We start from the raw sequence: 27091 nt of genomic DNA, 5'->3' as shown, positions 1-27091 counted from the left end.
GTGTGTGTGCACGAGTGTGTGCCCTGCAGCGTGCGCATATATGCGTGTGCGTGTGTGCCCAGCGGTGCGTGTACATGCATACGTACATGTGTGCACGCGCGTGTGCCCTGCAGCGCGTGTGCCCTGCAGGGGGTCCCGGCGGGGGTGACAGCCCGTGCCCCGCGGTGGCAAAGGCACGGCGCCGCCCGCTCGCCCGCCGCTCTCCCCCATTCACAAACCGAGGAGAACATGGCCGGCTGCCGGGGAGGCCTGCTTTTTTTTGTGAATGGAGGCGGTGACGTCGCCCGCGCCCGCCCGCCGCCTTCCGTCCATTCATGCGGCCCCGGCGCGGGATGAATGGGCGGGGCGGGGAGGGGCGGAGGCGCGCGCCGGCCGCCGCCGGGTAGTAAAGGCTCCGCCGCGCGCGCGGGGGTGCGCGAGCGGCACCGGGCACCGGGCACCGGGCACCGGCACCGGCACCTGGCGGAGGGCCCCGCCGCCTCCGCCGCCGCCATGGTGGCCACCGAGGGGCTGCGGGAGATGGAGGGCAGCGCGCTGCGGCGGCTGGTGTGCCGCGACGAGGCCGGTGCCGGCGGCCCCGGGCGGTGCCTGGTGCTGGACTGCCGCCCCTTCCTGGCGCACAGCGCCGGCCACATCCGCGGGGCGCTCAACGTGCGCTGCAACACGATCGTGCGGCGGCGGGCCAAGGGGGCCGTCAGCCTGGAGCAGATCCTGCCGGCCGAGGGCGAGGTGCGGGCGCGGCTGCGCGCCGGGCTGTACGCCGCCGTGGTGGTGTACGACGAGCGCAGCCCACGCGCGGAGGCCCTGCGCGAGGACAGCACCGTGGCGCTGGTGGTGCGCGCGCTCCGCCGCGACACGGCGCGCGCCGACATCCGCCTCCTGGCAGGTACCTCGCGGAGGGGGGGTGGGTGATCTGGGGGGGGCCCTGGGCTGGCTGGTGGGACCTGGCCGCGGGCAGCACCCCCCACGCCGCCCCACGGGGCTGCCGACCGCGGGGATGGGGGTCTGGCCGCGCTGCGCCCCGTTCCCGCTCCTCCTCCTGCCGGCTGTCCTGCCAGAAGTTGGGAGCCGGCGCGGGGCGGGGGGTTGTGGGTGCTGGTTTGGGGGGCGCACCCAGCGAGGCTGTGCGGCTGTGGCCCCGCAGCGGGGGTCCTGGGACAGTCGGCAGCGCGGCCGTCCACCCCGCGCGTGGGTGGCCCGAGAGAAAGGCGGTCTGAACCACCTCAGGCTGAGCGAGCGGTGGGGCAGGCCCCACGCCTCTGCCTGGGACCGGCTGCGGGCAGGGCTGGGGGGCACGCAGAGCCCGGGGGGCAAGGTGCAAACCCAACGGCACAAGCCACTCCAGATGGAAGAGGGGGATCCCCCTCTTTGTTTGAGTGCATCCCCCGCCCCACGGTGCAGAGAAGGTTATTTGTGCAGGACCAAATAAATGGCGCCATGCCGATGTCCCTTTGCAGTGGGCAGAACCCCCCGGGACGCCTCTGTGTTCCTTTTGCGGCTACAGCAGCAATCGGGGCTTTCCCCCCACCGTGCTCTCAGCATCGGCGCGTGTTAAATGAGGTGCTGTGAGCAGTTGGAGCTGCTGGTCCTGAGAATTGCCGTGAGATGATTTAGGAAGGGGGATGCTCAGCTGGGGTTCCTGGATGAGCTCTGTGGGGTTTTTTCTTTTTTGTTTACAGCCTGAGAGCTAATTTATTCCTTGGTTTACTTACAGCAGGGGTGAGGATGCGTATGCAGAGTAGCAAATCCATTAAGAGGCTTGATAGATGGAGGAGCTAGCGCTTCTGTTGTACTAGATACAGTAAAAACAGCAGGAGCTGTTCCAAGGATGCGATACGATGTGCTGCTGCGGGAGTGCCTGCACAGCAAGGGCTCGCTCGGGAACATGCTTTCGGGTCCTTCGCCATGAGCTGTTGTGGTGCTGGGAGCCGTGCGTGTGGCAGGAAACGCTGCTGTGCTTGAAGGGTGGCCAGAAGCTGAGGGCTTCTGGTGCCCCTGTGGTTCTCATGGGAGGTTGTTTGGGGTTTCCAATCTTTTCTTTTTAAGGAAGGGGCTCCTAGAGACTCGGTCTTGGCACTAGAGGCCTCTTCCTCACTTACCACAGAGCTACTGATCATTGAGCTCACTCTGATTTCACAAGAGCCATGCTAACCCACCACTGTGCCTGTCCAAATGCCAACTTGTTGGGTGCAGGTCACGATGAAGACCCGGATCTGTTTTGTGCAGATCAGACTGCTGCCAGGTTCCCTGTGAAACAGCCCGGCTGGGTGTTGCTTGGCGATGGGCACCCACACAGTGTGGTTGTTGTGGCAGGCAGGGCCTGCACGCACAGCCAGCATCTGTACACCTCTGGATGGAGCTGCTGGATGTGGTGCTTGGTTGAACAGGCATTAGATCTGATGAGATGCATTGAAGAGAAACACCTTGCATTGTCTGAAAGGGTCGCTTTGCCTTTCCAAGGAGGAAGCCCATTTCCGCACATCACCCTGGGCAGCTTCTCCCTCTCTGGATGGTGTGGTGGCCACCATGGAGTGGGATGTGGTAGATCCTGGGATTTTAGGATCAGACCATCCTGAAGATGTCTAACAGGGGCACTTGATTTTGGGTGCTCCTCCAAACTGAACCAGTAGGACTGCAAAGGGATGTCAGGCCCTGGGAAAGCAGCCTCTGCAAACTGTCCTGCTCACGTGGGAGGGACAATGCAAATTCACTGATGCATATGCATGTTTCTGCTTTAAGGTACTAGAGCCCTTCCTTGTGTAGGGGGAGGAAACCATAAAGGACTCTGGGATGCTGGCAATATTGGTCTCTAGCTGCCCAGGGATTTCCGGGCTGCTTTGCTGGAGGCGCTTGCATCCACTGGTCTTTTGAGCATCCAGCCTTGTTCAGGGCAGTCCCAGAGCTAAGACTGGATAAGGAATATGCGTCCTGCTGCATGTGCTCTGGCAAGCCCAAATCTGCAGGCATAGGTCCTGTAGTTCGGGTGAGTCTTCAGGGGCTATCCTGGGAGTCAGGGCTTGGTCTAGCTAGATTCCTGTGGTGATAGTAAAATACCTGATTTCCGTTGGTTTTAAGGCTCAAGGTCAGGCTCTATAAAGATGTCAGGGTTATTGATTTGATTTGAATGAGAGAAGGAAATCTCACCAGAAATGTTTATTTGCAGCCAACATTGCAGTTTCCCTGTCCTGGGAAGTCAGCGGGGTTTGCTCTTGTTTTGCCTGCCATTAGGAAGATCTGAGGTCACCTTTGCTTATGACCCCTGGCAGCAGGTCAGAGGAGCAAGCTGCTCTTTCACAGGGCACTCACCTCCATGTTCAGGTCGTACCCATATCCTTGAGAGGCAGTGGACATCTCTCTTTGGAGAGCAGCTTTGCTGTGGGGTTAGCTTCACTGTGTCCAGTACCTGGCTCTGGCCTGTTGTTTTGGGAGCTCTGGGCTGGAGGGTCAGGCTGGAAAAGTGGGAGATCTCCCTGTGCTTTGTGGCAGGATGATGTGTCTGGGAAAGCTGGGAACTGAACAGTCTTTGGCCTGGGAGCAGCTTTTCCCATTAAAGTCAGAGGATGCTGACTGGTAACATCATCTTGGAGAACAACGTTGGCCTCGGTCTGGGGTTTTGGCTGATGGTGTGTAGGGGGCTAAGTCCTGGACCAGAGACTACAGGTGGCCAAGAGCATTACGGGGCTCTTGCTCTAAGGGAGCGGTGGGGCCTCAGGGACTCCCCCCTTGCTGCCAGGAGCCTTGTTGCTCGTCCTGGGGCAGGAGACCACTCTCCACCACTGTAGCATCATCTAGTGGCGAAGGGCACGGTGAGACGCGTCAGCTCTGGCTATGCTGTTCTGCAGTGCTGTGAATGTAGCCTGGGATAACGCTTCGTGCCTCTCTTCTTGCAGGGGGTTATGAGCGCTTCTCCTCGGAGTACCCTGAATTCTGTGCAAAAACCAAGTCCTTGAGCAATGTGTCACCCCCCACCAGCGCTGAGCCCCTGGATTTGGGCTGCAGTTCCTGTGGGACCCCCCTTCATGACCAGGTATGTCTAAAAGCCCAGCGCTCAGCTATTTTGTCTGCTCCTTCGAGCATTGCAACCTGGTCCTGCTGGACTCTCTCTGCTTTTCCTCGGCTGAGGCCTGCAGAGCCTGATCCCAGGGTGTTTGTGCTCCCTGGGGAGTGGACAGCCCCAAATCCCGTTAACCACAGCTGCCCATTCCTGAAGGGGATGAAGAGGGGGAGGCTGAAATGGGTTCAACAGCTCAGAAGGGCAGCCTTTGCTCCCTCTTTTGAGGATCCTGGATCAGGTACCATGTTCCTGCACTGCTCAGGTCCTCCAAGCCATCTGGATGTGTGTCCTGCCCACTGCTGTCCCCTGGTCACCCTCATATCTGTTGTTTTTCTCTGTAACAGGGTGGCCCTGTGGAAATCCTTCCCTTCCTCTACCTTGGCAGCGCCTACCATGCCGCCCGGCGGGACATGCTTGATGCACTGGGCATCACAGCCCTGCTGAATGTCTCCTCAGACTGCCCCAACCACTTCGAGGGGCACTACCAGTACAAGTGTATCCCCGTGGAGGATAACCACAAAGCTGACATCAGCTCCTGGTTCATGGAGGCAATAGAGTACATCGGTGAGTGCCTGCGCAGAGGAGCAGTGTCCATGTGTGTTTTACCGGGGGGGGGAGGTTCCTGCCTCAAAGAGCTGCAGCCTTTGGCTCGGAGAGGACTGGGGTCCAGCAGAGTCCAGGCCATTTGTTGCACTGGTGGGAGGGAGGTCAGCCACCAGCTGGAGGTTTGGCAAGGGGTTGGGCTTTGTTGGAAGGGTATTGGTCTCACGTCTCATCCCGTTGTCCTCTAGACTCTGTGAAGGAGTGTTGCGGCCGAGTCCTAGTCCACTGCCAGGCTGGTATCTCCCGCTCAGCCACCATCTGCTTGGCTTACCTGATGATGAAGAAGCGTGTCAAGCTGGAGGAGGCCTTTGAGTTTGTCAAGCAGCGCCGGAGCATCATCTCCCCTAACTTCAGCTTCATGGGGCAGCTGCTGCAGTTTGAGTCGCAGGTGTTGGCCACCTCATGTGCAGTGGAAGCTGTCAGCCCCTCAGGGACACTGCGGGAGCGGGGCAAGGCCACCTCCACCCCTACCTCCCAGTTTGTCTTCAGCTTCCCAGTCTCTGTTGGTGTCCATGCCACCCCCAGCAGCCTCCCATACCTGCACAGCCCCATCACCACCTCGCCCAGCTGTTAGCTCAGGGGCTGAGGCCAGCCAGGCGGATAGTGCCAGGCGTGGAGGGGGCAGGTGGGCATGGAGCCCTGTGATGTTAAGCAATAGTGCCGGACACTGCCGTTCACCCTGGACTCAAAGTCTTTTTCGTAGAGAAATTTCTTACCTCATTTTGGTTTTTTTGCTTTTTAATTTTATGTTTTGAAAGCACGAAAGTTGTAAAAGCCACAAACCCTGACATTGTCCAGGCTCTTTGGGGGAGGAAAAGAATAGTATACTGGGTTTCCTCAAGTGCCTGGTCTTCATCTCTTTCCATCCTTATTTTGTTGTCTTCTTTTTTTTTTTTTTAAAAAAAAAAGAAGATACACCTCCCCTTCTCCCTGTATTTCTGCCCCTAGCTCATCTGGGTTGAAAAGGGAGCATACGCTCTTTTTACTGTGCAGCAGTCATCCCCCTTGCACGAAGAGACATGGGTGCCTGTGGTTGGTGCTGCTTACTGAGCCAGCTGCACTGGGTGACAAGCAGAGCTGCAGGCAGGGCCTTGGGGCAAGCAGCCGTGGTGGCACAGGGCTGCCTGCAGCCAACCTCACCCCTGCCAGCACCTGGGGAGGCGATGCAGGGGCTGGCAGGCACCTGCCGAGTCAGCAGCTGAGCCCGTTCTTGTGGGGGAGAGCAATCTCTGTGGCTGGGAGGCGGTGTGGAGGGGGAGATGCAGTCCTAAATGCCTCTTGCCTCTGCGCATCTCTGGTTCCTGCAAAAACTAGGTCCAATCTCCTGTGGCTTAAAGAAGAGAAAGAAGGGGTGGGGGGCAGCAGTCTGGGCTGCTTTTGATTGCTCTGTTCGGTTTCCTCTCCACCCATCCCACTGCTGCTCTTCTTCCAGAAGGAGTAGGATGGGACATGGTTGGACTGTAATGGAAGAGAGAAGCAGCCAGCTGGAGGAGAGGCTGGCCCAGACATGTCATCCATCCATCCGGCATCTTCAAAGTTCCTCCACCTCATGACCAGCCCTCTCCACCTGAGCTGGGTCTCACTTACCTGTGCAACACTGCTGCAGCTTTTGGTCCAAGCCTAGAAAATGCCTCATCTTCAACCCACCTGGAGCCTTATTTCCCACCCTACCTCTCTCCTTCCCCCCCAGTCCAATCCAACACACAAGATGCCTGTGTGGCTGATGTACATATGTATGGTTTTGTTCCTTTTTTTTTTTTTTTTTTTAGAAATTAACTTTTTATTTATTGCCTGAGGGAGGGAGAAAACAAATTGTTTGGAGAAAATAAAAATAAAACTGTTTTCAACAGTTGTGGCTGGAGCAGGTTTGTCCTAAGACCAAGGCAGAACAGCAGGTTGTGCAAACACTCCGCTTTTACAGAGCAACTGTTAAAAATGTATTTATTGAATTTTAAACTATTACAAGTATTGCAGATCAGACATTTAGCCAAGCACATTTATCGATCAAACTGGGTTGTTACAGAGATGTTACCTAAAGTCCACCATGTAGGTAGGCTGAGAACCTGCCCATCGTCATCTTTGAGAGAGAGGGTAAAGGAGGAAATAAATAAATGATATCCCAGCTCCAGGTAATTGGCAACCAAGAGAGGAAACATACAGGGCTAGTTATGAAAACAAGTTATACAAAAAAAGGTCTAAAAACTCGATCCCCAGGTACATTGCCATCTGGGTTGGCAGAGAAAGCAATTAGGAATGAAGATGCACAAGCTCACAGGACTGCAGCACAGAAAAATCCCCATTTCAATTTCCAAAGCTGAAACAAGTTCTGCAGATGTTACAAAGAAAGTGTCAAAATTGCCTTGTAATAGAGACTCTAAATCTACATTAGTAATTAACGGAACAAACACTAAAACTTGCCACCAGCAGGTTCAGTGAGATAGAAATAGATATATCAAAACCAGTCAGATAATACGACCTGACAGGCATATGTGTTAGTGTAACGGGAAGTGCGTCTGTTTCTCACGTTCCCTGCTGATTGATGGGCTCGTTCACCTTGCTTCAGAAGTTTTAACACGCATATGCTGTCCCCTGATCCTCTAGGTTTCACATCTACTACGTGTTCAGATAGGTGGGAACACTGCCACTCCATCTGCGCACGTGTCCTGCTGCTCTCTGAAAGATCAAGAGAGCATGCTCTGGACTGTCCCAAAGCCACCACCTCTGATCATCAATGGATTTCAGGGCTACGGAGGTTCACAAGCCCCTCACTACCTGAGGCTAGGATTGAATCTGTACTTTCCCTGTCTTCCCCAGCAGGGCTGCAGCATAGCTTAAAATGACTGAAGCGTGCATTAGATGCATCTCCCTGTAGGCTTCTGAGCTAGATTTTCTGTGGCAAAGCAGCATGGAAAGGGAGAAATCCCACTAAAAATAATCCCACATTTCCTGACCTTCAGCTTCTGAGAATGATTAGCAATGTTCAAACTAATCTGTTTTGTGGTTGGACCCTTCCTTTTACCTGTCTTTTGAAAAAATCTGCTCTGGGTAATTTCTGTTAACAGTCCCATGTGGAAATTCTAGGTACTGTGCATGTACTGTGCACGTACTGTGCACGAGCTCCAACTTCACTGCAGGGATGCAGGAGCCTTTTTTAAGAGAGTACCAAATCTTCTCAAGTAGTTCCCGCAGGCCACACAGTGGCACAACATGTTAGCATCCCCCAGCACTTCACGCATTCACGGGGAGCAGACATCTCCTCTAGCCTACAACAAACAGTAGGATCAGCTGGTTTCCAGAGCCAAGGAAGTGCCCTTCTCCAGAAGCTACCCCGTCCCATATACCACATGCCTTTTCTGTGTCTGCTGCCCACCAAAGCCAGCAGTACAGAACATTTTGCGGGGCTTTCTTTTTGCTTTGGTGTAGAATTTTGTTTTGGGGTATTCTGTTATCAACAAGCAAAGTATAAAAGTTGCAGACAAAATAAATTCCTGCTGCATAATGCATTGGGATTCAATCGCATCACATGCAAACATTCAAAACAGAGGTTAGAAAACACATTGCTCATTCCTTGGACTACAGACCAATAGTGACTGCAAAACAGTGGAACTAGTACAAGAGGTTTGTAACAGTCTCCGTGGAGCTGGGATCAAAATAGACCGGCAGATAAAAATAAGGATGAGAAAATAAGATACACCTTATTAAGGTACTGTACTCTCTGCTTTTAATCCTAACAGAAGTTTTGTTGACAGCATTCAGACTGCAATGTCGCTCTGCACCAGGTACCTAATTCATCTGTCTCGTGGAAACAATTTCAGCAATGGAGAGCAGAACCCTCCCTTCTTTGCTACGTGGTGAGGTGTCTTTCTGTTTTGCCTATTAAGGGCCTGTCGCAAACTGCACAGACGTTGCAAAATGCTGCCTCAAAGAGTCATGGACAAAAATCAACAGGCCTGAGAGACAACTGTCCCTTTTCCCAGCAGACACCACGTTCTGTCCCAGTGGGAATAGCTCTTTCTGGAGCCAGTGAGGGGGTGCCCATGCTCCCAAGCCTATGAGGTGGCTTAGCCCAGCGTGTTCTTGCATCCTCAGTTCTTACCGTGCCTCCACTGGTGACCCAACACTGCAAACGAGCACCCCATTATCAGGGGACTGCCCTTCTCAGGAAGTCGAAAAACTTCATTTCTCAGCAGGCAGCAGCTGCCTGGTTATGGGGGCGTGCTATTTTTAAGGTCCTATTCTCTAGAATTAGGAGGCATCAAGTTAACTGCCTCAGCTAAAGCAGCAGCCTCTGTACCATTAACAACCTGCCAACTGCAGCTCTACCACCAAAACCAGGACCAGCTTTTTCATGGGTGACTTTGATTTTGATGGGCAGATCCTCACTTTTGTTTTAAACTGTGAGAGGAGCTACAACATACGCCAGGAGAGGCGGACGCTACTCCTGCACAGGTTTCTACGACACACAGACGCATCATCAGACCTGGGTATTCCTCTGTATCTGGCCACAAACGGATATGAGATCATGTCATTACGAGACAAAAACCACTGCAAAATAATTTCCTCACACAGCACCTTTACTCTGCACAGAACATCAGATACATTAACACTGGCAGTTCAAAGATACTGGACAGTATTTTTATCCTCTAGAAGTTCAAGGCTGCAGAAGAAATCCAGACTAGCCATTAGTTCAATCAGCACACAGGAAACAACAAGCAAGAACAGAATCTGGTGTGGGCTTAGTGGGGTTTTGTTTTTAGGTTTGTTCTTGTTTTTGAAAGACGTAAAGCTTTTAACTTCCACACCCACATTAACCATTTTGCTCACCTAAGCAGCACAACTGTTTTACCATTTAAAACTATGTCTAACTGGGGATGTTGAGCAACACTCACTCTCACCGCTATCTGAAACCCTAGTGTAGATAGGCACATCCCCCCACTCCATTATTAACTAAGTTAAAAACAAACCCCAAACTTAAATGATGAATACAAAGCTTCAAAGCCTAGTGGTGATCTTTGCAATCCTAACACTATTAAACAAGTAGCCAAAATACAAGCACCCAATTTTATCAATGAAATTTGATTAAAAGGACAACTAGGCTAGAGTCTGGCTTGGACTTCGAAGCTACATATTTAGTCAGGTCACAAAATGAAGCAAGAACCATATATCCATGGCCAGCTCAAGAAAAATAAAACCCAAAGTTCAAGATCTGTTGGAGTATTGCTATTTCTAAGGTTTTCTTTAGAGTTATTACAAACAGATGATGTGCAGGTAGCCAGATTGCATCAAATGACTGATTTTACAGTGGGTGAAACTCCTCTGAGAGAATAACTTGCTTCAACATTAATGTCTTAATGTTAAAAATGAAAATTTTGTGTCCTAACGCTGAAAGTGAAAAGCTCTTCAGGTTTAAGTTTGTTTTATCCAAACACGTCAGCAAAATCCCACTTGTCGGGAGCACATATATTTTTATAAACTAGAAGCACACTATTCTGTCATTTCCTTGCTTTAAGGGGGATAAAACCTGAATGCATGAACTGGATCATCAGATACTAAATATTGCTGGTTGACAAGGAGGTGTACAGCATGTTGTGTTCAAAGGAACATTTTTTTTCTCCAGTCGTTACATGCTCAACACTGAAGCACATCTGGAATTGGTTGTTAAGAAAAAAATTATCACGGCTTGATTTTCACCCTTCTCTGAAGCTGTAAAAACAACACAAAAAAGAAACCGGTTTCTACTTTTTTTAAATGTATCTCCTCCGTGAGAGGGACTTTTGAAATTGTTTGATGCTGTGCTATGCAATGCTTAAAAATAACTTTCTCCAACCCAGTGAAATAAACCCAGGAATTTGCGGGGAAGGGGATTAGAACGAATAAATCCTAGCTTTGTTTTCTGGTATACCTGCAAACAAATCCACTTGCCAACTTGTGTTTTAAAAGTTTGTTCTCATCAAAATGTAAAATCGATATTTTAAAAAATTATTATTTTTGTAAATCCCTTAAGCTCTTCAACTGTGATGTCACACACAAAGATGTGACATGAAACTGCTATAATACACTCTCCCTTACCAGTTTGCAACCCATTTACTGGGTCTCATATTATAGAGGGACATGAACTAGATATGCCCTCGTGTATGCAATCTTCTGACTTTTCCCCTGCTATCTCCCAGCAAAATCATATGCCACTGTAACTGGAGCACATTTCACAAACTGCATGTACTTAATAGAAGCTTTATAAAATGTTCTTTTAGAGGTGCCAGCAGAGGGCATTGACCTGCTTTATGAAGTTCTTCCAAGCACAAGAGCTGGTTTTACCTTTGCGAACACTTCCTAGGCTTCCTCCAGAAAACTCACACAGACAAAGCAGCGAACTGACACTATTTGTTTCCACTCTAAAGTTACACTCACTCATATTATCGTTTGCTCAGAGGTGTGCAAAAAAACCCTATATTGAAGAACTGGACCTAGCCCCTTCTCAGGTGAAATTCATATTGCATTGTTAATGATTTTAGTCAACTTGACTTTGTGCAAAATATCTTTAAGAAGGTTCCGGCTCAACTTCAGAATACAAAGGAAAATAAATAGTTGACTAGGATCTCTTGAAAACATAAAATGAATGGTGTATGCTGAAAAGAAAATTATGGGCTTAATGCAATTTATCTGCAAATAAGATAACTAGAATAGTAGTGTCTGAAAGTTTAACATGTGAGATGGCACTGAAAGAATTCTATTTGCACAATAACGTTCCCAAAGTCTAGATCAAAACAAAATTATTTTACACATGGTAACTGCAGAGACTAGGAGCCTGAGATATGTTATTAAAAGGCAGTCCCTTGTAAACTTTCCTGAAAAGGAACAGTAGCAGTTGAGTATGCAAGAGTTACTCATATCGTATTCATCAAGACACCAATGCTTTATAAAAAGACATACAGCTTATTTCCAGGTTGTTAAGAATTTTATATGATACTGATTTTCTGAAACACATATCCATCCAGTCCAAGATTGAAGTCACATCCTTCTTCACTGCTCTGTAGCTACTAGGTCTTTTGCTCTGCTGCTGTTGCTGTCTGTGAGGGAGCTTCTGGTTTCACAATCTGGTATGTAATGAGATATTCTGGGTAGGCCTGAAAGTAAGTCAAGAAAAAAAGAATTGCTAAGCAAGTCCACATTTTGGATTTCACTAAACAGTGACCAGGATGGACAGTGAAAGATCAGCTCTACGTTCGCAGAGTGCAAAAGAAAAAGCGTATTTCAAACCTAGCTAGCACTAAGTGGCAACTGCTCGATGTAGTTCATACCTTTAAGTAGAAAGAAAGATGTTTCTTCCATGCAGACATTGCCAGAAATTGTGTGCGCAACAGGAATTCACAATCAGAGTTATTCTCCTTGTTAGCTAATCCTACAGATCCGTCAGTGCCTGTAAGTTACTAAAAAATCTCAGATGACCGATGTAGTCTGATCCTAAAATGCTCACTGACTTGCCATGTGACCTGCAAGTGCCTCTACTGGCAGTAAAATACTTGGCACACCCAAAGCATGTAACCCAGTCATCTGTCCAGCGTTTTCTGAAGACAGCTGGTAGGAGGTTCAGTCCCAGAACAAAGCTAAAGTTGCTGGAGGGCAGGGCCCCATTCAGAGGAACCTAGAGAGATGACAGGAGACTGGGCCAACAGAAGCCTCATGAAATCCAGCAAGGGCAAATGCGCCTGGGAGGAATTCCTTGTAATATTGCAGGATGGGAAGCAGCTCTGCTGAAAACGTGCTGGGGGTCCTTGGGTGACAGCAAGCGAAAGCAGAATCAACAGTGTGTCCTGGCAGCAATAAGGGCTACCGGCATCCTGTGGTACATCAACAGCAGTGTAGCCAGTTAACTGAGAGTAGTGATGATTGCCGTTTATTCAGCACTCACTTCACCACATCTAGACAACTGATACAACTTTTGGGCCCTCCAATGAAAGAAAGATGCCAACAAGCTGGTGCCCAAGTTCAGCAAAGGACCAGATAGTCAGGGGGAAAGAGCACAGGATAAACAAGCAGCAGCTGAGGGAGATGGGCTTGTTCAGTTCAGAAAAGGGAAGACACTGTGGGACCTCATAGCAATCTTCCATCACGTATGGAAGGCTACTGAGAAAACAGAGCCAGACTCTTTTCTGAGCTGCGCAGCAGGAGAATGAGGTTAATTAAGACAGTGGAGGTTCCTATTGCATACAAAGAACATATTTTTTACTCTGAGGATAATTAAACAAAGGAAGAAGCTGCTGAAAGAGGCTGTGAAACACCATTCTCGGAGGCCTTCAAGACATGCCTGGTCAAAGAAAGCCCTCAGCAATCTGGTCTGAATTCAGCATGACAAGAGGCTGGCCTAGGTGACCTCCCCAAGGTTCCTTCCAACCTGAACTTATTATATAATCTTGGAGCAGTAAGTAAGAGTAGTAAGCAAGCCACTTTTCTAGAGTGAGGGTCTAGCTGAGTTATTCAGATTAAAAATCAGCTCCTGAAGATTGCTGTGCTACTTCAGCTGCCATTTAAGGGTAGTCTCTGGCAGACAGTGACACTGTCACTGCTGGGAATCTACAGGTAAAAAGCCCAGAATCCTCAGTATATACAAGAGCCCCAGAAACGCCGTGTTCTTGTTACTGCAGTAACGCCAGTAAAATGCAATGGGAGAAACAGTGCCTACTGAGAGAAACTACAACTCTTAATAGACTTTAGCAGTGCTGCACAGGCGCAATTAGGCAATTCTGCATGGTGTAAATCAGAGCAGCTCAGTGGATAGGAGTAGCGTTTGCTGGCTTGATACAGTTCGCTGTTTATTTCCACATTTAAATGAAAAAAATCTAATCAACTACGTTATCACAGCATACCTGGTATGGAAACCAGTCACAACCCCGCTCCAGCTCCAGCCTCTGCCCTTCAATAAACCCAAGTCCTTGCTAACCTACATACCTGTTCTCCTCTATAGATAACATATTCAGCATATGCAAGTCCATTCACGCTTGGCCTGCCAATAACAGAATGGTGCCCTGGGGGGGCATGAGCCATTTTCATTGTGCTGAACTGAAGAAAGGATTTTCCAAGGGTCACTCTACAGAAAAGCATTTGTCTAAAAGGAAAAAAGAAAACATAATTTTAAGATATCTTACTAGGAGTTGTATGCTTCCAGAATGGTTTCAGACTTTTGAGTTTATTTTGTTACAATTAATTTCTCAAGGCTTTTTGGAGAAACACTTTTAGAAACCAGTTCTAAGGCTGCATAAAACCTGTCACAAAAAAAAACCAACAAAAAACCAACACTTTCTTGACACGTAGAAGGGAAAACACACACTTTGTTTAGCCCTCACATGGAGGCCTGTTCTAGTTCATTTTATATAAAGCTGTTGAAAGAAGCTGAAACGCTCTGTGTTCCTACCAGCAGGGTATGGACAGGTGTCAAAGTGCAAAAAGCACATTGATCTCCTCCAGTACAAAACAAAGCTGTGATTAAGTCCTGTTCACTACCTCCAAAATTATCTGATCCATAGCACAACACTGTACTGCTGACCACCACTTCACACTGCAGTTTTGTTCTGAAAGTGCCTGGAGTTTAATTGCTATTTTCCCTTGACTCTTCATTTTCAAACTTGCTGTTTCAAGCCTCTTTCCTGAGCCACAATCCATTTTGATTTATACTCACTGTATGCTTAGATGTAACTTTTGACCTTTCTGTGGGACTCGCTGCATTTATATCCTTTTGTGTTCAGCCTTGACAAATGGAAAACTGCATTTTTCCTGCCATGACCAAGCTCAAGTGTCTATTCTTTCCCTGCAGTTCATCCTGTGCCAGGATCGTAAAAACCAGGACAGCCAGAATTACATATAGGGAACTCTGCTGGACTCGTACCTGTGGCAGATATAACAGGACCTGTCTTTGTGTGTGGGACAGCCTGTTCCTCCCCCTATTCCATACACATATTGGTTGCTTTTTGAGGAGTTCTCGGCAAAGTAAATTCCAGCTCCAAACATTCCTCCAATGTATGCATGCCTTTCATCAAATCCTTTGTGAATGATAGCATTAATAAAAGGAGACCCTAGAACAGAATGACACAAGATGATGTGTTATCATACATACTTGTTAAGCTCTGTAGTAATATAGGACTCTATATCAAGAGGAGCTTGTCTGCCTCGAATAGACCATTAAACACCAGAAAGCATGCTCAGTCAGCTGGAAGGGGGCGATACCCAGCAGGATGCAGTGATGTGTGGGATTTATCGTTATATACCAAGATCCCACGTGTGACTCATATTTCTTACTCATTTCTCAGATCTCATTAAATGGCTTTCCCCCCCACTCACATTTCAGCACAATTTATCTTGTCAATGCACACCTTCTCCAGCAGTCAGTACTCGTTAAGATGGGGCAAGATGTCAGGACAATCATACCCAAAACCAATTTCCTACACAGAATCATAAAAGGATCTAGGGCAGAAGGACCCTCAGGCAACTGTCATTTGTAGGCACTTCTGGATGCTTCTAGAGAACATCTTGCTGAAACTCATGGTTGGTTTTGATTCCTTCCCCTGATGGTTGCCTGAAGTGCCAGGGTAAAACGCTTTACTGTGTGCTGCTCTCCCCTTTTAGAAGATACCCTGTCTTTCTCACAGCAATGTAACATCTTCCCAGAAGCTTTACTGGAAATGACTAAGATATGTCTTAGCAAAAAACCTTTTTTTTTCCTTTAAAAAAAAAAGTATTTTTTACCTAGTGTAGCTTTTTGGATTGCAGTAACCACACAGTCTAACTCCACCACCCCCACACCCTTGCATTTCTAGTGTAGAAATACAGCTGCTGTACAGGATGGTGACACAGCAACATTAACATTGCCTGTGGGTCCTTGTAAGCTTTTTTTTTTGTTAAATACCAGTACATACAAATAGAGATCACTTCCTTACCATGAAACAACATGCGTTCATTGTGATGATTATGGTTCTCCTCTGAGACCTCCTTCTGTCTGTGACAGAATCTCTCCCGCAACTTCTTGTTCACAACCTTTTGAATCTGCAGTGATTCAAAAATACTTGAATTGGAATTGAAACGGAATATAGTTTCACAGAGCCTGCATAAATTCGACAGGGAAACTGAGAGTAAGACACATGAATGGTATAAAGAAACCCCATGGCTGTTCTGCAGGCAAGGCTGAAGTCTTTCAAACAAGTCAGTAGCACACAGATAGTTAAAACTACTGTGAAATTGCGGTCTAAGTTCTCAGGTTTAAGGAAGACTTTCAGGCTTCTTCCCTCAGAGCTTGTAATACCACCAAGAACTACGAACTCTCTGAAACTCCTTCCCTCTCTGCTTTGAGCTCTGTTGAACAATCTGAGCTAGCATTTTGAAGCTTGCTGTCTGGTTTAGGTTGAATTATGAAAAGAAACAACTTCTGAGGAAAGAAATTAGGAGATGTGCTGTTTAATCTATCTTGAGAGATTGTTCCAGCCACATGCTCTAATACCACTGTGATTTCTGTAAAGGACCTCACCTTTGGCTGGGAGTAGAATGGAAGCAGAGTTTACTTCAGGATACATGATCTACTGGGCCAAGTTGCAAAGGCTCTGCACAGGCTCACTTTTCAAACAGATACACAGCAGGGGTTTGCTGGAGCTCAGGAACTGAGTTTTGCTCTGATTTCCTCTATTTCCTCCTCCCGCAAAAAAGGAACCAGAAAGTGTACTTTCCCTCAGAAAGACAACATTCCATCTCCTGATATACCAGGGTTTGTAAAAGGTATTTTTCTAGTTGGCAGGGGCAAAGAAGGAGGTGTCAAGTTCCAAAGTAGCATAGGGAGATAGAAACTTCTAATAAAAAGTCATGCCTATCCTTTCCCCTTCCCCAAAAATCTCCTTTAAAAAAAGACAAGAAAAGACTACACCGAGAAAAAAATCTGTGCTGCAAAGTCAAATACAGAAGTTATAGACCTCTGAAATTAAATCAGGTTGTGAAACGTAAGTCAGGCTCTTCACCACCTCTGTCTTCAATATCAGTTCTTCAGACTCCTTTAAGAGCACAAGTGGACACTTCTCTCTCATTCCATGCGCAGTGCACATGATCAGTCTAATTTTAGCATTTAGCACTTGCTTTAACTCTGCTCCTGAATATTATTTCAACAAAGAACTTTAAATATAAAAGGGTGATACGTTAAGCCAATTCTGCCTGCTTGCATAAGTACCAACTTATTTTACAACATAGAATTAAGAGGTTTTGAAACTTACCCTGATGACATTGTACCTGTTGAAGATCCCACCAGCATTTCCACCATCCCGATGCTCCCGGATTGTACTTTGCATCTACATAAATGAACACAATTGAATGTTCAGCACACAAAGCTTGCTAGCAAGGCAAAGTATTCATGCAATATATCAGTACATCACTGGCAACAACAGACAATCTTGATTGAAAATTAATTAAAAGGTGTCCAAAAAAAAAAAATCTCAAATTTAAACTGAGGCACACCCTTATTTCTCAGGCACCCAACATGCTATGCTGTTGCACAATAGAGAAGTTGGATAATGCAATTATCCAATCTTGCAATAAAAATCTACATAGGAAAAAGGAGAATAGTGGCACTTGCTATCAAAATTATACACAACTAGAAAACCTGCTTTAGATTAGAAAAAAAACAGTCTTGGAAAATGAATATACAAAAAGATCCTTTTGAAGTAATAACAAATGTGTCTCTAATGAGTACAGTTTATATTTCTTAGTGATAGGAAAATGCTTGCACTGTAAATTTTCCTATGTCATTAGCAGCCCCTGAGAATTTCAATGGTTTCACTGTGTCTTTTCCAGAGGTATTTATAGCTACAGCAGCAACATTTAGTAACAGCTCAAATAAATTGACTTGTCTAATTTACTACGGCAGACAAGTGACCCCTTCTGTCAGGAAAGTTTATAAAAAAGATCTGCACAAACTCCAGTTTACAGAGTTACTAATCAAAAATATTCCAGACTAAGCTGGCAGCATCCTGAACATCTAGACTTTTAAAAAGACTCCAAACACTTCTGTGCTACAGTGTAGGAACACTACACAAATAGCAAGTGCACAGTAAAATGGAGTTTCTTCCAAACACAACTCTTCAGAAAGTCTCTTCTTCTGTATGATTTTTCTTTCAAAATGGTATCTGCTTGTGGTTTACTTAAATAAAAGAGCATGTGTGTGTGGGAGGCAAAGTTACAGTCAGTTCTCAATTATCCAAGAGCTGTTTATCTGGGTTACAGATTAACTAAGCCACTGAGACAAGAGAAAACAAGCTGGTTCACATGCAGAAACAGCCTGAGCACAGAGAATGCTTGCGGACTTGCAAGGCCTTGAACCCTTGGTCTTCACTCACAGCCTTTGATTTTCACAGGTCCACCTATCTAAGGAAAGCTGTAGAAACCCTTGCTATGAGACGACATCCAAAACACAACAACAACAAAGGAAAATTGGGATAACACTAAGTGAGCAAACATACCACTTATTAAAAAAAACTGCTAGCACATAGCAAAATAATTTCCATCATCGCTCCATATAAAAAGACAAATGAAGAGCCCTAAACTTCATGTCAGATCTATGCATTCCACACACCAAAGCATATTTTATCACTTTCAACATGCATTGCACGATTTAGCTTTGACGGGTTATAAGTGAAAAGAGAAATACATTGCCACTGGAGCATTAGGAAAGGTACTTGCAATACCTCCTCTTCTACGGACTGATACTCCTTATCATCAGGAGCAAGGTCAAGGAGAATGGTCCCCTGACTCACACAGTGGAAAGTCAAATAAGGATTGGTGCCTGCAAAGAGAAGGAATTAAAGGAGTAAAAATCAACAGGAGAAAACAATACCAGCTCTATTTGTATCCAGCACCATCATTATTCTTCTTAAATAATCTCAGTACAGCAGGAAATGCAAAATAAACACAAGAGAGAAACATAACCTTGAAAAGATAAAGTGCTTTCGTTAGCAGCAGAGGCTTTAAAAGAGAGAAGGAAAATGCATGTGGGACATAATTGCACTGCATTGTTCCTGCTTTCAAGAGAAGCATCTGAGAAGTGTGGGGCAGCAAAAAACTCCATCAGGTCTACCCTTCTGGATACAACTGGCCTGTGGGTAGGTATGTAGGGCAAATCAAACCAAAAGCTCCTGCCTGGGTGAAACAGAGTCCCTGGAAATGGGCGCAGCCTCTACAGCTGCCTCAGGGGTGTCCATTCTCTGGAAAGGCAAGTGACCACTCGGTCCTGTATCTCCTCAATATATTCTTTATCTGTCACAACCTACCCAGCCACCAGGTCGGCGAGCAAGTACGTTTTCCTGACATCCTGATTCTTTCAAGTCCTGGTGACAATGCCTACATTTACAGAAGGTGACTTCTGGGAGCTTGTTGTATACCACACAGACTAGCCAGTAAAAGCGTCATATTTACCTTGCTGCCCTCCTAGAAGTCTCTCCACACCTTTTATTAATTTGTGGCGGTGTCCATATGCATTGATTCCAATTTCTTTAAGCTCCTCATGCCCCATGTCTGCCAACACATCCAGCGTTATCTGGAAAGGTGAAAGACCACAAGAATCACTTGCCAAACCTGGCCCAATTCCCAAGGCTGAAGACCCATCAGTTCAGAAAATGGGATGTATTCATGGTGCAACCAAGAGTATACATATTTTATGTTTTGCTGCACTTCTAATTGCTGCCACCTTCTGGCAAGCCTCTCCCTGTCACAGGGCCATACCCAGCTGCTACAGCCTGAAGCTGTGCAAAACTTTTACTTCTCTTACAGCAATTAACAAGAGCTCGTTCTCACAGGAGGTTCTCAAAAACATTTTTCCTTATGTAGAAGGAGGATGTATGGAAATGCTGGAACAAATCTGGGAATATGTTTAAAGCATTCAAGGTTTCACATTCATGTGCAATTTATTATTTTCACTACACAAACAGAAATAAATATTCTATACGCTTACTACTAAATGTTAAGTGTGTTTCACATCAACATTATTATGTGTGTGCTATTACTGTGTGTATATTTCACACAGGCAGGTGTGAAAAATAATAAGAAAAAAGAAACGTGAGTAGAATATAGGTTGGTTTGATATATGTGTATCAAACCAGTGGGTCAGCTATGCTAAGTCATGCTCAACTATTCCACTATTTTTGGAAATAATTAACATTGTGAGGACACATACAACTATTCATTTGGTTGCAATATATGAATACATCTACAATCACCTGACAAGGTTTTAAATTTCATGGTCACGGAGATTATTGGTGGAAGCAGAAAGGTAATAAAACACGATGCAAATGAACATTTTTTTAAAGAACAGGAGATAAAGGCTAAATAAAGTACACATTTTTATTACTATAAAGCAATTGTGCACTGAGGCGATTCTGTGAATAAGATTTCATCTGGAGGAGATAATTATATAAAATCTACTTCCAAATTTACACATTAAACTAGAACGGGAAGCTCAGCAAATAATGGGAAACCATACAACTTGATTCAAAAGAAGCTGTATTGTTAGCACAACTGGACTTGCAGGTGTGAACTCTGTCCGCTACAAAGTGAATATCATTAATTCAAAAGAAAGCAACTCAAGCAAGGAATTAATAGCTACACTGAACATTTGTCCAACTGAGCAGAAAACAACCCTACTGGGATTGCTGTGGAAAAGCCACTGAAGACATTCATCACATGCAGTGGAACATTAAAAAAATACAGAAGAAACCCAGATATTAGGAAGCATCAGGAGGAGGCTAGAGCCAAGGTGAAAAAGTGCACATGAAGGCACTGCAGTGCTTGGAAAAAGCAGCTTAAAACAATAGGCTTAAGGAAGATGAGCTTGTTTTCTCTAGAAAGAAACTTACAAGAGGAGCTAAACAGTTTCAACATGATGAATGAATATAGTGAATCCAATTTGCATTATTAAATCTCTTTAGCAGGGGAAGATCTTAAAAACAGGTTAGGAGTTAAGGAAGCAAAAGTGGAATAAAACCAGCATGGTAACAGGAAGGTGTGAAAAATAAGAAAAAAGAAACGTGAGTAGAATATAGGTTGGTTTGCTTCTTAATAGAAGCAGTTCCAAATTAAAGAAACGAACTTATGCTTCATATATAAGAAGGGAAAAAAGATTATATGGCATTTTATCTTTGGGGAGATATCTCCTGTAATATTTCATGGAAACAGTTGGAACTTTTTCTGTAAACAACACATTACATTTCAAACATTTGTTTCCTGACCCCTCATAAAAGATTAGCAGCAGAGGCCTGGGAAAAAACAGCCATCAAATCCAGTCTCTTGCACTTGTACCTTTCACTTCCACCGCTGTGTCCATCTTGCTCATGCGAACAAATAATCTATTTAACTGTAACACGTTAAATTTAAGAAAACGTACATAAAAAGAGTCTACAAATACATTAGAGGTACTTCTGCTCTAAAAAGTAACGTAAGTTTGAGAAACTGTTACATTAGTCGCATTCTTTTCATATATTGTGAATTATTGATAAATCCGCAGGTTTTTTCCCCCCATCTCTCAATTCCATTTGAAACTTGTTAGCCCTGCAAAACCCAGTTAATGCTATAGTCGTAACCTATTTGGAAATGTAGTTTCTGCATTCTCTAGTGTGACCACGCCCCAGTAAACTAGATTTTTATTTCAGTTTATAGTCAAACTGGATGGTTTCCTAGATCTAACCAAAGCATCACATGCAGCGCTACAAGTGGCAAAAGGCTTGTTTGAATATCAAGACTGCTGAAGGATAAGTGCAGTGACTTTTGTTATAGCCATCACGTTCAAAGTTCACAAGGTCCTATGTAAATCTCAGAATAAAAGCCAAATTGGCAGTCATCATAAATGTGTAAGAAAGTGAAAGACTGGATATCTGAATCAAACAAGAAAAGAGATTTTCACAGGTTTCTCAACTTCACCATAAAGTATCTGGCGACTCATTTGCAGTTTTCTTGGACATACTTGTTCTTCTGTAGATGTGAAGTTGGGTTTTTTGTTTCCCTTTTTCAATTAGAGAATGAAAATGTCACTGAAATTTATTAGATTAGTTATCTTTTAAACATACAAACAGAGATGAGGCTTGCCACTTACCTGTTCTGTCTCAAAGATGTCCCGAAGGTGTTCAAGACCCAGGCTTTTTAGGAACTGGGTAATGTTCATGTCAAGACCAGAAACTATAAGAGAAGAAAGAAGTCATTATAACCTATGCACCCGAATTTAAAAAAAAAAAAAAAAAAACTTAAAAAAAAAATCAAGCAATACCACTGATTCTCTCAAAATTCCAAACTCTGATTCTATTTACAATCAATTTGTCTACATCTATAATAAACAAGCCACTTCCACTGTGTGAAAGCTCAGTGCAAAGCTCATCAGTGTTTCCTCCTCAGAATCAACTATTAAAAAGCACAAACAATCTGTGGCAAATAAAGGCTCACATTGCAAAGAAAAAGGAAGGAAGGATGGGTTTATTTTTGCTATGTAATCACCTAGATGCTGACATAAAGCATGCATTCCAGATACTAATCAAAGGGTTTAAAAAGCCTTAGCAAAATTCCCCAGCCATCACAATCGTAATTTCTTCATCAAAATAATTCTCATTGGATTTTCTGTATAAAATCAACAATGAACATCTGGGCACCTAATCAGATCTGCCTTTGTAGTCAGACCTAATCACTGATAGCAAACATAGATGAACAGCCAACAATGCTCCTAGCAGAGAAAGCATCAGACACTTTAAAACACAGATAAGAGTTCAAGCTGTACAATATTTTCTGGCTAGTCAGAAATGCTTTTCAGATAAAGCAAGGCCTGTTGTGATACTAAGCTACTGTACTTCTGGCAACGTAAACTTGTCCAGCAGCAAATGCACCTTCTCCTTCCTTCCTTTCAGTTCCTGCTGCTCCATCACCAGCATTTGATGTCCCTCCTACAGCCAGTTCTGCCAGTGGCCCAGTGAGGTTATCTATACTGCTGGCAGCGGAGAGGCAGGACGGTGTAGATGCTGGTGAGATCAGGGAGGCACTAACAACAGTAGCTTGAGGCTTAAAACATGTAGGCAAAGCTTCCGGAGGCATCGCATCTATCAGCAAAGCTCGGATATCATCAGCCTGAAAAACAGAAAGAACATTCAACATGAGGTTCTATTTTCACAAGTCACCGATCTCTGGAAATAATTTTTCTTTGAATTTGTTTTAATTGATAGCTTTGTTCCCCCATTAAAAAGAAAACTGCCAACTTTTGTAACACAGGAATTCATGGTTGCAAGAACATTCTGATTTGCTGCTCAGACATAGGTGAATCGGGTTCTCCCCATTTCTAAAGGTATGTAAGAAGATACATCTAATTTCCTTTCTGGCAGAATGACTTTATAGGTGTTAAAAGCCAGTAAGAGCAATGCAGCAACTTTATCTGAAATCTTTCACAACCTAGGCCAGGCAATGCCACCTCGTAATTTCTCTGTCAGGTTCAACTTCTGGTGAAGCATTTTGCACTGGATCAAGGTTTCAATGGAAAGACTACCACCGCCTTTGCTATAATCACATCTTAGAGTGTTATAATAGGAAAAAAAAAAGACAGGAGCTACAGGAGAAGTAAGAACTTGGGCTAACAATTGGGTTTAGCCTTTGTTGACTAAATTAAGCAGGACCCTCACCTTAAAGAATTTCCTCCTTGCTTGTAGAACATGAATCAGACATCCTTATTTTCCCCCAGAGAAATCAAATAGTTTTCATACCTCCCATCACAAAGCAAGTTTTCTACAGCTCAGATTATTCTGGAGGATATTTCTTGAACTCCCCATAAATCAATCAATGGCCTTAAAAGATACTCACACTATAAGCAGACGCAGCATCCAATTTGGTTGCATTATCTATTCCACCAAGACTGGTTAATCTGGGACATACATGTTCATGTAACCTTATTAGGCTTTTTAACCAGCTGCCACTGCCACCACTCACAAGAAAGTTTCCAGATGCCTTATAAAAAGTTTGATAGCTACCTGCAAATCTCAGAATGTTGTTTTGGAGTTAGACAAAAAAGAACTGAGGTAATATGCAGGCACCAAGTATAATCATCCTCTAAATGATCCAATTCCTATAAAGGCCCATCTGATTTTCCTGCTAGGTTCAAAGAAATAATCACCAACAGTACACAGATTGACCATCATCTGGGACAATTCAGAGAGGTTTATTTCTGGCAATGAGGAGACTGATCCCAGGAGTGAATCTTTAAGCAGAAGCAAACCTTAAATCACAAGCCACGTTAAGAACTCAGCCAAAGGAAAAAGCTTGGACCCACAGGGAAAAAGTCACAAACAGACACCCTGGAGATGCTCATGTCCCTCTGCCTCAGCACAGTGAAAGCTGAGGACCACTGATGCCATGGAGCCATAGAAAGCCATTTAATATGCAGAGCAAATCCTCCAGAGCAGCCTGTGGCTCGTATGCTAACACGAACTTACTGTTGCCAGGTCTAGTGGTGTCTGACCCTCTTGATTCTTCATGGTTGGATCCGCTCCATGAGCTAACAGCAGAGCACAGAGCTGCGTCCTTCCTTTTTGTGCAGCTTCGTGCAATGGTGTGAACGCCCATTTATCTGTTGCATTTACGCATGTATTGTATTTGATCAACAGCGCTGCTATATCCACATGCTGGAAAACACAACATCATCTTAATCAACATAACACTGGTAAAATACGTATTTCCTTTTTCGTGCTGGAGGTAACGGTGCTTAGAGACCCCTGTAATTTCTTTCCTTTAACTCACTTCTCCGCCTCTTGTCTACGTAGCAGTGCACCTCTTCAGGTACCACTTTATGCTGCAGCTCCATGGTCATATTATCTGTGCACCACCAGATCATCCACCGGCACATGTATAATTGGGATCAGGCACCGAATTCTATTTCTGCCAAATCACCCCAAGTACATAGCATGAAGTTTGTGTCAGCTGCAGGAGCAGCTATGATACTTGATCTAGCATAAAACTGATAAGAGCTAACTGTCAAAATATTTGTAGACAAATTTGAAATGGCAACACAAATTTACAGGGCTGCAACATTTGAGATACGATATTAGAAGCTCTAAAGATCAATGTGTTGTACTGCTGAGCCACCACTTAAACGTCTGTAACACAGAAGTCTTTGTCGTACTTTCTTTCTTTCTTGCAATTTCTTGCAAGACTTTGAACCCATCTGTGGCAGCACAAATTTGTTCTTTCTCCAATCATATTTTATGAGAGAACTGTAATAGATAAAATGCATTATGAATGTCATAAGGGACAACTGTTTTACATGGGCTATAAAAGTAATGATCTTATAACCCCACGCTTCCATCAATATCCCATCCTTGAAATCTCCCAAGTTAAAATAAGAGAACAGAAAACTGGCAAATAAAATTTTTGGCTGCCTCTAACCAGTAAAATTACTTGTGCAATACAGCTAAGAAATAAAAAAGCAGGTAGTCAAAATGAGTAGGCAGGAGCGTGAAACACCAAAACTGTAATCAGAAGCGCAAAGACTTGCCAATGGATTTCATTTTTCCTCTCAATGGCAATTAAGTGACTCTCAGCAGCTCTTGTAAAAGGGCTTCCTCTCTGAATAAGCGTGGTTTGAAAAGACTGCCGACCTTATTTGTCCTCTCTGCCAAACTTTTAAAGCAATTGCTGTTCCTGTGACTTTTCTGCCACAAGAAGCCCTACTGAGGGACACCCAGCATGAAGTGCTGGGTGGGAGAACTGAAGATACTTTGTGAGAAAAAAGCTGAGCCTGTGAAACCTGTCAGCTATAAACTTGTGAAACCAGTACTCATCTCCTCTCTACCTCCCATCTGAATGGGCTGATGACAGCTCAGGGAGAAGGGTGGGCCACCGCAGGAAAGGTATACAGCAACTCTTAACTAAATAAGCTGATGGAAAAGCACCAAACACTGCCTTGTTAACTTTTCCTAGAGAAAGAAAGGCAACCAGATTAGATTGGCATTATGACTTTTAGAAGTGATAATCAACTTGAACCAATCTCTAACATTTCCCTGTGCCAGTAAGGAATGTTTTGCCTTCACGTAAAATGTGTGTTTTGGTTTCCTGTGCTTGAAAAGAAAGAACACAATCTTTGCAACAGAATATATCTCTAGATCTAAGCAACGTCCTGGGAATTTAATGCTCATGGCAGATGCTGATGAACAATATTGCTTGGTATTAGGACCCAGTATCATAAAAGAATTCTGTGTTGCATTTCTAAACCTTCAGCAGGATTTGAAGCTTTTTGCTCTTTACGACACTGGGATCCCAGACTGACACAAAGAACCAATGCAAATGATGCAGGCTGAGTATCATTGATGTGCTCTCCTTAAAAACAAGGTGAACACTGTACTTTTTATTTCATTTGGCTCCCAAATGTAAGTAATCGTGGTTCTATTACGATCATCTCTCCCAGATTTTGCTCTTCTTGTGACAGGGCCGGGTAGTAACAGTCAAAACATATCATGAGACCATCAAAACCACTGCTTCTTCAGCTTCATGTCCTCTGACCGTAAGTACACTGCTAGGAGCTTCTCAAGCACTGTCTCTGTACAATTATTTGCAAGAGATTTCTTTCTCACCTCATCCACAACTAACAGCTGCTTATAAGCAATCTATGGGGCATCTGTGCAAATGGTATGCACAGAGATGCTTCCTCCTATATGGAGGAAGGAGGGCCTGCCTCATCCAAAATGGTTTGAATCAGCCATTGCACCCCTACTGCAGTAGACAGCTTGCCCAGGAGGACACCCATGCTGCAAACTCAGTAGCCCTTCAACACTTCAGCTTTAGCAATAGCTCCCCACCAGAGACCAGCTGTAACAGACCGCCACTTCCGTGTCATTACCTAGACACAATCTCTTCCTTCCATCCAAGTCTTTCAGCGACAATTTCAAGTCTTTTCTGTTTCAACAGTCACCCCAAATTTAGCACTATTCAATGCTGTGCATCTGCTTGCCTGCATAAAAGCTATGTTCTAGTGATCTTTCCAAACCGCAGCCTTTAACTGCTACAGCACACCTGAATCTATGTCCTATTTAGATCTCTAGGACTGCAAACAGGACTCACAACAGCAACTTAGCCCAACAAATATTTCATGCCATCAAAACCTAAACTATGTTCACAGCAAGACAGCTACAAAATAATGGGCTTTGGATAGGCCTCTAAGGAGTTTCTTGTTGGTCTACTCATGGCAAGAATGCCTGTACCTACCCCATAAGATGCTGCATTGTGTAGGGGGATTAATCCTCCTTTGTCCTGGGCATTAACATCAGCACCATGCTCAAGAAGGTATTCAGCTACTTCCAAATTGTTGTAACCAGCTGTAGAAAAGGCACAGGAAAAGAAATCTGGTATTAGGAGGGCTAAACTAAAGAAAAATTATTGGACAGAAAAGCTAAAGCATTTTTT

General features: G+C 44.9%; 2 protein-coding genes across 4 annotated transcripts in view; one reads left to right on the top strand and one right to left on the bottom strand.

Moving 5' to 3' along the window:
- The first annotated feature begins 492 nt into the window (after window positions 1-492).
- On the top strand, window positions 493-5546 carry DUSP4 (dual specificity phosphatase 4). The gene is made up of 4 exons (XM_075149520.1): window positions 493-886; window positions 3891-4027; window positions 4399-4618; window positions 4846-5546. Exons 1-4 carry the CDS (start codon window positions 493-495, stop codon window positions 5229-5231), a joined length of 1137 nt encoding a protein of 378 aa, XP_075005621.1. The 3' UTR covers window positions 5232-5546.
- Window positions 5547-5570: 24 nt separating this feature from the next.
- TNKS (tankyrase) overlaps window positions 5571-27091 on the bottom strand; it is a 148259-nt gene continuing 126738 nt past the window's right edge. For 2 of the 3 annotated variants that reach the window (XM_075149518.1, XM_075149519.1), the window contains 11 exons: window positions 26894-27003; window positions 24130-24318; window positions 22540-22777; window positions 21762-21844; window positions 19094-19214; window positions 18367-18464; window positions 16900-16974; window positions 15586-15691; window positions 14538-14724; window positions 13604-13760; window positions 5571-11781 (listed from right to left, as the gene is read on the bottom strand). In XM_075149518.1, coding sequence (XP_075005619.1) covers window positions 11695-11781; window positions 13604-13760; window positions 14538-14724; window positions 15586-15691; window positions 16900-16974; window positions 18367-18464; window positions 19094-19214; window positions 21762-21844; window positions 22540-22777; window positions 24130-24318; window positions 26894-27003 — 1451 coding nt within the window. In that variant the 3' untranslated portion in view covers window positions 5571-11694. The remainder of the gene's footprint in view (window positions 11782-13603; window positions 13761-14537; window positions 14725-15585; window positions 15692-16899; window positions 16975-18366; window positions 18465-19093; window positions 19215-21761; window positions 21845-22539; window positions 22778-24129; window positions 24319-26893; window positions 27004-27091) is intronic. The other variant, XR_012673548.1, reaches the window with a different exon arrangement.

Source organism: Calonectris borealis, chromosome 4, assembly GCF_964195595.1.
Source record: "Calonectris borealis chromosome 4, bCalBor7.hap1.2, whole genome shotgun sequence".
Lineage (NCBI taxonomy): Eukaryota > Metazoa > Chordata > Aves > Procellariiformes > Procellariidae > Calonectris > Calonectris borealis.
This window is presented reverse-complemented; position numbering and strand designations above follow the sequence as displayed.